Source organism: Diabrotica undecimpunctata, chromosome 8 (assembly GCF_040954645.1).
Source record: "Diabrotica undecimpunctata isolate CICGRU chromosome 8, icDiaUnde3, whole genome shotgun sequence".
NCBI classification, from domain to species: Eukaryota; Metazoa; Arthropoda; class Insecta; order Coleoptera; family Chrysomelidae; genus Diabrotica; species Diabrotica undecimpunctata.
The window spans coordinates 51188146-51201195 of record NC_092810.1 but is presented as its reverse complement, the minus strand read 5'-3'; the positions used below and the strand labels follow the sequence as shown (position 1 = coordinate 51201195).

General features: G+C 32.5%; 1 protein-coding gene across 3 annotated transcripts in view; it reads right to left on the bottom strand.

Annotated features, from left to right (window-relative positions):
- Positions 1-1337: 1337 nt before the first annotated feature.
- The window catches only part of LOC140447531 (uncharacterized), a 28519-nt gene continuing 16806 nt past the window's right edge, over positions 1338-13050 (bottom strand). For all 3 annotated transcript variants that reach the window (XM_072540230.1, XM_072540232.1, XM_072540231.1), the window contains exons 2-3: positions 9972-10082; positions 1338-4086 (exon numbers count right to left, since the gene is read on the bottom strand). In XM_072540230.1, coding sequence (XP_072396331.1) covers positions 1408-4086; positions 9972-10082 — 2790 coding nt within the window. In that variant the 3' untranslated portion in view covers positions 1338-1407. The remainder of the gene's footprint in view (positions 4087-9971; positions 10083-13050) is intronic.

Below are 13050 nucleotides of genomic sequence, written 5' to 3'. Positions count from 1 at the left end.
TTATTTTACTTTAAATGAGTATAAAATATATGTATTAATAAATAAATCAAATAAAAAATAAAACAAAGTCGATAGACCCTTGAATTATCCAAAATTATTCCAAAAATTGTTCAATTCGAAAATTATCCGGTCGGCTCCCCTTCCCCGTGTTTCCTACTGTTGCGCATTTTATGTCAGTTAGTCAAGCTTTTGTTTTGTTTTATTACGCGCGGGGATTTTTTGCTATCAACAATGGATACTTATATTCAAAAGAGTAGAAAATCAAAACCAAGGCTTCAAGTGTAAAATGGACACATTGTCATACATAGAGAGACCTTAGCAGCAAAGAACGTTACACCTGAATTAAGTATTGTGATGGATAGCATTATTAAAGTGGTGAACTACATGAAAACACGACCCGTGAAATCAAGACTTTTCCATAAAGTTTGTGAAGAAATGAAGGCCAAGGACACCTCTTTAATTTATTATTGCAACTCTCGTTGGCTGTCTAAACGCAACGTACTCGCACGTGTATACGAATTAAGAAACGAATTTTACACGTATCTACATACAGAACAACTGACAGAATTGTCCTGTGATTCCAGCCTAAAGCTTCAATACGACAAGGACAAACTGTTTGCATTTTGGAGCTCACTTTCTCACGAATATCATGCCATCAGCACTGCTGCAATAAAGGTTTTATTACCATTTGCGACTTCCTACTTGTGCGTAACGAGCTTTTCTGCAATTAAAAACAAGTACAAGTTAAACATAAACTTAAAAAAGAAATGGGAGTTTCAATTTCTAAACTGGAGGTCCGGTTGCATAAGCTGTGCTCAAAAAAGCAAGCACATCCTTCACATTAACCAGTCAGTTACATAAATAATTATCCCTTTTCATTTTTGTGCCTATGTTTTGATTTCGTTCTTAAATTTTAATAAAAAATATAAATGTTCAAATAAGTTCTTGTAGCTGGCTGTATACCATGTATCACAAAGTGGTTAATTACTTTCACGTTACACTGATGATGGAATTTACATTCCGAAAACGTTCTGTATTTGTGATATAGCCCGTTTGGGTATTTTATTTATACCTTTTACTAAAGGTTCAAATAGTGTTTTTGTTATAACTATAACCTGTTACTAGGCTAGTACTAAAATTGGTAAGTATTATTGGGGGTTGGGTTGTGGGGGCGTTGCAAAAAAATACAAAAGTCCCAAGGCCGTCACAGTACGAATAAGTTTAGGAAGCCATGTACTAGATATTACTCACCCACGAGATGACCTTTCGACCATTTAATAATAAATTATATCTTATCTGGACGGAATCTGGATATCTTAGAGGTAATAAAAAAACTACGCAGTAATAATTTATTATTATAAATATAATATAATATAAAAATATAAAAATCCATTTAATGACAATAATTTATTTTAATTCACATATATTTTTAACTCTAATGATGGGTTTGGAAAAAGTGAAATTATTAGGTGCAACAGAAGTTTCATAGGGAGCATTAGACGTACTATAATTATTATTTGTACTATTATTTGACATAACACTTGTTGTGTTCAATATATTCTGTTGAATATTATTGCTTGTAATTGCATTCGGAGTTGTACTAGCATTTGCGACTGTAGCATTAAGTATGACACACTGGTTATTTAACATAGGTGCAGTAATCTGTCGATTATTACTATTGGAATATGCAAATTGCACATTGTTTTGGTTAGGTGGAGTACTCAAACGATTGTAGGTGGTAATATTATGATCAGTTACTACAGGATTTGAAGCTGTTCTTAAAAGTGATCGACTATTTGTCACAACGACACCGCCATGTGGTTTAAAAACTTGAGAAATACCATTAGTTGAACTAATTGATGTACTTGGCAGGGATACAAATTCTAGTCGAGAATTATTTGTAGCGTTATTAACTATTGCGCTGTTTAGATTATGAGGAACTAGTTGTGGAGAAGTGGCATTACTATTCAGTGGTGAATTATTATTCGTAGAATTGAGTGCGTGTGCGTTTGAAGTAATAAGAAAATTGGGGGTAAAACGTTGGGAAAAAACGGTTCGAACACCATTAGGAGATGTTACCGTTACGGAAGATTGTGAAGGTATATTAGGACTAGATACTATTGTTTGATTTGGATATGCACAATTCGTTTTGGAATACTGGGTATTGGGAGTTAACATATTTCCTAGCGTTTGATGAATTCTTGATACTGTACCGTTCAAAATAATCGGGACTGAAACACTATGTTGCAACGTCGCCGGATTATTTTTCTTTACAGTACTTATGGGTACAGTTTGACTTGGTCTCAATGTTATATTAGTGATATCCATATTTGTCTTTTTATTAAGTAAGGGCAATGGTTTTATGTCATTCCACATTGTTACCCCTTTGTTTATGCCAGGTTCTGGTTCAGAGATGGTTACACAATGTTCACCATGTCGAATATTTATTGGAACTTTATACACGCCTAATTGCAAAAACATATTTTTCATCGTCCCATTTCTAGTTATATCCTCAGTAGTTGGTTTTTTTAAAAACATTTTATTGTCTCGTTTTGCGTGCCGTACTAATTCTTGTAGTAAAGTAATATCGGAACTATTTAAATTATTGGTATTTAGTAAATTGTCGTTTTTTATTCTAATTTCGGGCCTCACTATTGCTGTGCTTGAATATTGAACTGGCAACACATCTGCATTAAGAGGGTTTGATACCTCGGTTTGAGGTAAAATTACGTTGTTTTCGACTGTAGCAGGGGACTGTGGAAATGTGTTCGATTTAGCTGAGGAATATGTTGTAAATTTGTTCAATTCCGTTTCACATTCATTAATCACTTTCTCAATATTACTGGATTCAGATGCAACTGCTGTTACCGGCATATTAACTTTACTTTGAATATTATGGGCGTCAGTTATACCTACTGATAAACCAGAATTAGATTTCGATATGAAAGAATTAGATACGCTAGTAGACTTAATAACTGGTTCATCATCGTCGGATAATACTATAACTTCGTTACAATGTGTACTATTTTCGTTAATGACAGAATTACAAGTAAGATATTTGTTTCTAATATTTGAATCCAAATCAACTCTAGTTAATTCGACGTATAGTTTACTATTTAAAGCGTGACCTACGGTACATTTCTTTTCATGGCTTACTCTACGTTCGATTAGTCTAAATCTTGCTTTACAAAAACTGCAACAAAAATGTTCCTGATAATGAAGCTTAAGAGTCTTTGCGTTTTTGTGAATTGTTAAGCAAATATTGCATTTATGAGCCTTTGTTTGTTTCGTTGAAGGTTGACTGGGTTTTAATTTTAAAGTTTCAAATAATGTTGGATTAGTTTGGTCTGTATCGGATGTAAAGTCACTCGAAGATAATCTTCTTCTTTTAATTTTGCTTTCTTTTTTGGCAGCAATGGTCTCTTCACTCTCACTACCTTCCCTTTTGCGTTTAGATGAGTCTTTAGAAATAATTGTAAACTTTACGTTATCATCAGTGTGTTTGATACTAACAGGAGTTACTTTAAAATTATACCGATCATCTACGAGCTTAATACTAATGGGACTCACTTTCAACTGATCTTTATCGCTTTTCAGATTATTCGGACTAATTATTTTGTCTTCTGAAATATTTGTTTCTGAAGAACTATTCGAATTCGAGATATTTTTGTTATGTAACGGTCTAGTCTTTTTACGGGCAGTATTTACTTCCATTGCTCTTTTAGTAGCTAATTTTAAATTTATATTATTAGCATTACAGTATTTTTCTACTTCGTCTAATTTTAAGCTAACAAAAGGATTGACATCGAAAACCAGAACATCAGTACGTAATTTAATGTTCGGATGACGAGAAAAAAGTTCTGACACTGATTTATGAACCGACACTTTCCTAGGTATACTTGAATTATGGGAATAACTATTATTCTCATCTTGTTTCGATTCATCTAACTCATTTTTGCAGATATTGTGATTATTATGATTGGAATCGTCTACTTTTTCGTTTTTTAGTAGTTTTCTTGTTGTAATCGTGACATTGGTGTTGGGAATTTTCATTTCCGTCGCTCTTAAGTGCTCGATACATTTTTCCTGAAAACAAAAATGATTCAATGATTATTTTTTATAGTTTAACGATTATTGATCATTACATCTTTTAAATACAAATTTGAAAACAAAATCGTCAGACGTATGTCTAGTACACATTGTTGCAGTTTCGCAACTGTGTCTAAACATTTGTAATATATTAAGAGACTTTTTGTTAGTTTTGATTCTCCCCGTGGTATATTTAAACAAGATTTCGTGTAAGAAAAATGGAACTTTGTTAAAAACTACACAAGGCGAGCCATCTGCAAAATGACACAGATGTGTGTTAGAGATAAGAGACGAATTCCACATGCAAAAACACAGTCGAGTTTTATCTCACAATCGACACAGATGTGTGTGTGTGGGTTAATAGCAGCGCTTCCTAGGTGACTTCGCTTCGGTCTCGTGACAGAGACAATTATTATGTTGCGTTCTGCACATACATGACCTCTATATAACAACTGAGGTCATCAGAAAGGGAAGAGAAGATATTATGTTCAATCTACAACTCGCTGGTTTCTCCCTTTCGCATTGGGTATGTATATTCCTATAGAAAAATAATACAGTGATGAATGTCTTACCACACGGCTTTTTAAAGTAAGAGATAGAAAACACAGTTACCTTGTGAAATAAAAAGAGATAAAACTCGTAGAGGTGGGAAATAATCGATAGAAATCTATAATTTACATTACATTACCACTATCGATAGTCTCACACCTTTAGATGTTAGCTTCGAGCTAAATCACCTCGGTCATAATTATTATGTGTAACGTCGTATGTGTGACGTATTTCCATTTTTTAATTTCGCATAAAGTAAAAACTGATTAATAATATGAATAATTAATAGTGATTATTTAATCTAAAGTTTTAAATTATTAACCAAGAATAATTTCTACTATGAGTTGAGGAGTTTTATACACTCTTGTCACGGAATAATTATCAATCCTTCGTGGATTAGTGGTAAGAATTCGACACTGCGACACAGACGATTAGAGTTCAAAACCCACATGTGGTTTTCTTTTGAAAGTTCGAACGTTTGAATGAGATCGTTTTGCTTTGAATCACTAAACATTTATGTCAGTCGTTACTAGTATTAGAAGTGTTTAAAGTTAAACATAAATATCTTATTAAAAAAACAGTATCGTCCTACTTTCGAAAATAAAGTAAAAATTCTTCAAAATTAAAAGAACGTTTAAAGAATGTTTAAATAAATAAAAATTCTACAAAAATAAAAAAAATATTGTAAATAAACGAACATATTTACAATATGTTCAAATAAGCCTTCATTAGCAGCAGAACAATAACCCAAACTGTCACTAAAGAATTATAAAAGTCTGATGGATCAGAGTTCAAGGCACGATGTTCTCATGCAGGCGCTCAGGGTTCGAATCCCACACGAAGGTTTTACTTTTTTAAAAATTAAATTTGAAATTATGCAGATATATCATTTTGCTTTAAATCACTAAACATTTATTTCAGTCTTTATTAGAAGTGTTTATAGTAAAACATGAAAATCTTATTGAAAAAACAATGTCGTACTTTCGAAAATAAAGTAAAAATTCTTCAAACATAAAAAAACGTTCTAAATAAATGTACTTACAAAAAATGTTTAAATAAGTAGAAATTCTACAAAAATATTCTAAATAAACGTATTTTATTCTAATGAAATGTATTTACAAAAAATGTTCGAATAAGCCTCCATTAGCAGCAGAACAATAACCCAATCTATTATAAAAGTTTCGTCTAACATTAGTTAATGTTTCTAGACTAATACCTCTCATTGAATCAGAGATTTTTTCTCTTAATTCTTGGAGAGAATTAGGCCTATCGTCTTCAATTCCATATAGTTTGGACTTGATATATCCCCACATAAAATCACAAGGTGCAAGATCAGGTGATCTTGTAGGCCAAAAAATATCTCCGTGGCCACTAATCAATCGATTAGGAAAAGTCACACTGAGATATTCACTGACGATGCGAGAATTATATGCAGGACAACCATCGTATTGAAACCATATGGAATCGAAAGGTATTGGTAAATTAAGAAGGGCTGGGACAATTTGATTTTGCAGAAGTTCCAAGTATTTCCGCCCAGTCAACATACCGTCTATAAAAAATGGACCAATGACATGATTCCCTATTATGCCTCCCCAAACATTTACTTTTCGAGGACGCTGGATACGAGCGACATAAATCTGACGAGGATTTCCTCGAGACCAATACCGTGCATTCATTGAATTGTGACGACTATGCAATGAAAACGTACATTCATCGGTGAACAAAACGTTCTCTAAAAAATGTTCATCTTGATGTGACATTTCCATTGCAGTTTGACAAAATTCTAAACGTCTATATTGATCCCCAGGGAATTGTTCGTTGGATTTATGAAGTTTATAGGGACGGTATCCATGTCTTTTCAAAATTTTACCTACTCTAAATCTTGAAATTCCATATATCTCCGAGACGAGATGTTGATTGGGTAGGATTTTGCTCAATACTTGCACAAATCAAAGTGTCCCTTAGTTTCAAATCTGGATTTACCTCCCTTCGTCTACGAACTCCTCTTAGAGCGAACACGGATCCATAAGTAAAAAAATATAATAGACTGAATTGTTGATCGTGCTGGAGCCGGCCTATTTGGAAACATATTTACAAATTGTTGTCTAATCATGTTGTCTGATAATTCATTCACATGCCAAACAACAATTTGCACTTTTTCCTCGACCGTTAAAACCATTTTCACGAATTGTTTTTTCAATAACAAGTTTCTGTTTACCGTGCAAAAACACTTGATATGTTATTATTTGATGGCTTGATGATTTGGTTAGCTGTAAAGCAGGCAGCTGTTCGCGCGCATCCATTCCAATGTTGTCAATTGTTTTGAAAATCATTACCTGTACAGAGGAATTGATATTAACACTGAGAATTTAGTGACGGATTTGACATTAAACAGTCTTCGCCGGATTATTTTGCATTCACAACTGAAGACTGTAAAACTGGAATTGAATTTGAATTATTTTGTATTTCTATTTTATAACATTGGAATAAGAATAAATTGTAAATAATGAGTTTTTCGAAAACTTGTTACCAAATATGTATCATAGTTTCTATTATTTTTTGATTAAGTAAAACAAAAATTTTTTGTGTGAATTGAACCCCAATCTTCTTGTCAATAGACCACGCCTCTAACTATTACACCAATTCCACATACAATAATTGTTTTCGGACTTAACATACCTACCTATAGTTTAGTAAAATATTTCAGTTGAGTTATTTTTATTATTAAATAAACTTAAAGATTTATAATTTAAAATCGCTACTAATTAATGTTTTTTACTATAATATATCTTAATTTATTCAATCATTTATTCTAACATCAGAAATTATTAAAATAAAATATTTTCGAGGTCATCCGTATAATTATGACTGAAGTCAAATAGCCACGTCTAAGAACTAGCTTTATCTCGTACTATCTCACAACTTAATTCTGTCTTCTATCCTTTCAGCTATTTTACCGGGTTTTAAAGCAACTTTAAACACTTCTAATACTAGTTAGCTCGAAGCTAACGTCTAAAGGTGTGAGACTATCGATAGTGGTAATGTAATATAATGTAAATTAAGGTTTCTATCGATTATTTCCCACCTCTATGAGTTTCATCTCTTTTTATTTCACAAGGTAAATGTGTTTTCTATCTCTTACGTTAAAAAGCCGGGTGGTAAGACACTTATCACTGTATACAAGTAGACTATTTATAAACTCTATTTGAAATCAAATAAAAGCCAAAGAGGAGATGTCGAGACTGATAAAGAGAGTAGAAACCGAAAGCAACAAGTGTGGGCTCAAGATTAATAATCAGAAAACAAAAATCATGATTGTGGACCACGCGAATATCCTCCAAACAACAGGCGCCCTAAATCAATTCGAGAAAGTAGACGAGTTCACGTATCTAGGATCTTCCTTAAGCAATGCAGCCTCCTCCCATACGGAAATTCGCATAAGAATAGGGATGGCCAAGAACGCGATGAGTCGACTGTCAAAAATATGGAAGGACCGCTCTTTATCCAAAAAACTCAAAATGAGACTGGTACGGACACTCATTTTTTCAATCTTCAGTTACGGTGCCGAAACATGGACAATAAAATCAGAGGATAGGAAAAGGATTGACGCATTCGAAATGTGGTGCTGGAGACGAATGCTACGCGTCTCGTGGACGGAGCACAGATCCAATCAGTCGATTCTCGAAGAGCTAAACATTCAGACCAGACTCTCCTCTCAGTGTCTTGCAAATGTTTTAAAGTTTTTTTTTACATTGCGAGAAGAGACAATGATAACTTAGAAAGACTAATTGTGTGCGGAAACGTAGAAGGACGTAGAGGCAGAGGACGCTCACCTATCCGATGGTCAGATCAAGTACAGAAAGCCACTGGAGAGACGTTTTCCGAGTCCATGAGAGCAGCCCAAAATCGCAAGAGATGGAGAGAATTGACAGCCCGCATTGTAGGAAATCACGATCCTCAGCAATGAGGAAACGACAAGAGAGAGAGAAAAGCCAAAGACAAATATACATACGTTCAAATATAATAAAAATATAAAGAGCTACAAATTAATTGCGACGTGACAAATATGTTAAAATCAATATTTATTTGTAGCCAAGAATAAATTTACAAAACAAAAGTGTACAGGCGACAATCACTCAAAAGACAAAAATCTCAGAACTGGTAAAAAAACGTCGATACATGTAATGATATCATTAATCAGTGGTAAAATAAATCAGCCTTGTTAATAAAGACACACAAAATGCAATCCAAAACAATTCGATGAAATATATATAAGTATTAATAAAGCAGTACAAAAGGAAAATAAGTAAAACACTACACAATTAATTAATAGTAAAATTAATACAATTTAGTAAAATCAGCACGTAAATATTACGCAACAATAGTGATATTAATACAATAAAATAAGTCGCCAATTAATAATAAATCAATAAAATTATTAATACAAACAAATGAATAATAATTACCGATACAGTAAAAAATCTTTAAGCAAACGTAAAATATTCTCAACGGGTGACACAATGTAAAATAAAGTACAGCACAATAAAATGAATTCGCAACAAATGTAATATGTTCAGAATGCATAAAAACAAGAAAGTAAAATGTTCAACATAAATTTCAAAAGGTTCAAAATCGCGACACAATATGTAATAATTTGGCACCAAGTAAACGTACTTGATCCATGCAGCAACAAGATAAATGGTGTATTGCACTTTAACCCAATGAAATGATAGCACCAACCGTTATCGAAAAAGACGTCTTTAAGGACACACAGGAACCACAAGGCATTGATAATGGACAAGCCTCCACCCTTCTTGCATACAACGAATGTCTCTCTCACAAGACCGAAGCCAAGAACGAAACGAGGTCCCCTAGGAAGCGCTGCTATTAACCCACACACACATTTGTGTCGATTGGGAGATAAAACTCGACTGTGTTTTTGCATATGGAATTCGTCTCTTATCTCTATCACACGTCTGTGTCATTTTGCAGATGGCTCGTCTTGTAATGTGTAGTTTTTAACACAGCTGTATTTTTGTACACGGAATCTTGTTTAAATATACTTCGGGAAGAATCAAAACTAACAAAAAGTATGTTAATATATTACAAATGTTTAGACACAGTTGCGAAACTGCAACACACATATTGATACAAAGTATTTGAATAAGCATCTTAGCAAGATTCTAGTTTACGGAACAAAAATTTTATAACATGCATTAAAAGTATGTCACTAGCCTCAAATTTATGATTCAAAAAGAGTTAAAAAAATCTAGACTATTCTTTTTATACTTGATATTAGGCAAATGAATTAAAATAAAATAATTATAGTTTACCTTAAGAAACTTGTCAGTCCTAATAGATCTCTCTCTGAATTCGTGCATTTTAATAACCACTTTACTGCAATTGGTACATATTTTCCTAGAGATTACATCTTTCTCCAAAATCTGCAACAAAAAATATACCCTGAAATTTTTTGTTTTTTGTTAGCATGTTTTTGAAAGTACACAGAAATTAAAACATGTAAAACAAAAATTGCATATTCCCATCAACATCAACAATTTATCGAGGCCTGATTTAATATAATTGAATATGATTTATCGCCTCGAACAAGCATGATTATCATTTTACAGGTCCAAACTGCTCAGTCTGATTATATTCAAATTTTAATATGTTGGTTTGTATATTTTGTTACATTATAAGTTAATAGATTTTGTGTTTTTGTCACGTTATTCTCAAGTTATTTACTGGTCGTCTTATTTATAAGTTTTATAATGTTTAGTAAACTTTTAGTACCCCAAAACAAAGTATTTAATCATCAAAGTAAAAATAGCTTGTGGTAATCCCTTGGGTAAGAGAAACCAATATTTTAATTTATTGATGTTTTGAAAAGTTTGATTTTCTTTTCTGGACTCGAAGAAGTATACAGAATGCAGTTTCATTTTGATGACCTAGTTTTATCATCTCTTAATCAACTTATTTGGGATAAATAGGACAATAAAAATATCAAGCTCTGATACAGCAGACGAACTCCTTGAGATTGATGTAACCCCCAGTCCAGCTAAAACATGCCAGTAAAGGGATATTTTGACGTTAAAACGAATTAAATGGTCATAAATCTATTTAAAATGGAAATGCAGGAGAAGCCTACAAAGTCGTATTTCTGTAACCGTTTCAAAATTTTCAAATTATTTTTCAAAATTTCAAAAATTTATTATGATTTCTGGTAAATATTCAAATTAATGTTGCTCACGCCATCTATCCGCCGAGTGCGGAAGCACCTATCTATTTCTGTAACCGTTTCAAAAGTTTCAAATTATTTTTCAAAGTTTAAAAAAATTATTACATATTATGATTTCTAGTAAATGTTCAAATTAATGTTCCTCACGCCATCTATCCGCCGAGTGCGGAAGCACCTAAATTACCTCAAGGATCCAACTGCATTTCATAATATTTCCGACTTTGGCCCCAAAAGCGACGGTTACCGAGCGCTGCTAAAGTTAGCGCAATTTATCTTTCCTTTCTCTCTTTGAACATCCAGCATACAGGATGAAATCTTGCTTTCATCTCTTGACTAGGTAAGCCGAAAAATTCCTTTTTTCTTTTATATTTCAAATCTTCTTCTTACGATGACTATCCGTTCCGGATGTTGGCGATCAACATGGCTATCCTAACTTTGCTTGCTGCTATTCTGAATAGTCCGGTTGTCGATGTATTAAACCACTTTCTCGGGTTTTGAAGCGAAGATATTCTTCTTCTCCCTGGTCCTCTCTTTCCAAATACTTTGCCCTGAAGAATGAGTTGAATGAGATATTTCAAATAAATATTTATTTTCGACCCTTACCGGAAGGCCCAATAGTTGACAGAACTATGTTTATTGGCCCGATGTTATCTTAATAGCTATGGATTTATGATATGTGTTCTGAAACCAGAATGTATAGTTGTCCGCCATTACATGACACCCTCAACAATTCGCAGGATTACCTGTATTTGGTATAAGTGCCTTTTGTAGAATATCCCGTTTTCTTGGCCACCTCATCCTATAGATTTTTATGGTCGATATTATGTTCTGCTGCCGATGGATTCAACGTTCCGAAATCCCCGCCTGAGTACCTATTTGGTAAAAATTATATCCTTTTTACAAGCCACACAAGCATTTGGATAATTCAGCTTGTACCAATTTTATATTTTTTTATTGAACAGTGAAGATTATCTCAGAACTAAATAACAGTGATGTGATTTATTAATGGTCTTTTAATTACATAAATATTTACATAATAATATAAATATCTCCTATATAATAGAATTTTTTTATGAGAACTAATTTCGAAATTTGAGATAAAGCATGATTTTAGTTTAGTATAAGCACTTCTCATTTGTAATTTAATATCTAAACAAAGACTGTTTATTTCTTTTCCGAGATGATGTAATTCTGATAGAATCTTTTAATAACTTTTTGTTCATTATAAAATAATAAAGCTTACCTTCGTTTTAAATTTTTCATTTTATTTCTTTGTCTAAGCTCGTTGCCTTAAGAGGGTAAACTATTAAATTATGGTGCCCAATTCAATTTAATTTTAAAGACAATATAAACAGCTTGTATATGAATTTTAAAGAACCACACCCAATCTTTTCCCGGTACGAGCAAAAGAGCCTAAAATGTTTATGTATGTAAATAGTTTGATTACGTTATATTTCTATTAGAGTAGCAGATAAAACAGGTACTGATAATGTTTCTCTAATATTTTAGAATGCGCGTTTTCACTTTATTTAATAAGTATTGTTACTTTCTATATATTTTAGGCGTGTATAGCCGTAGTGTACCAAAATATATTAAGAATATGAAAATATGGGAACATTGTCGACCCCAAAAGAAATGAACATTGTAAAAATATTATTAACTCGCTTGATGAATTTGACAGAGAAGATATAAGAAGAATAATTCACGAATTCTTTTTTCGAAATGAAATACCCACAATAGATAAAGTTTTGGGGATTGTTATTATAAATCCGGTTTTGCCTAATTTCAAAAGAACTATGTTTTTTAAATTATTGAAAAAAATAAATTTCAAGTTTCAACGTCGTCAGCGAAACAGCATTTTGATGGACAGAGATGGAATTGTCTTGCAGAGACAAGTAAGCAAAGCACAAGTAGTTCCTCGGACTCTGAATTGTTTAAATGGTATGTTTTTATGTTTTGAAAAACTTATGATGCTACTTCAAAATACTTGTTATGTATATCTTAGTTAATAAATATTTTATTTTATACCTTTTTCTTCAATGGAATATTAAATTTTAGGCACAGTTTAACTTAAAAAAGAAATTCTTACTTTCTTAGTTTCAAGTAGTAAATATTTTTAAAAATTATATGATACATCTCAGTACGACCCTGTTTGACTTTCACATGCAACTGTT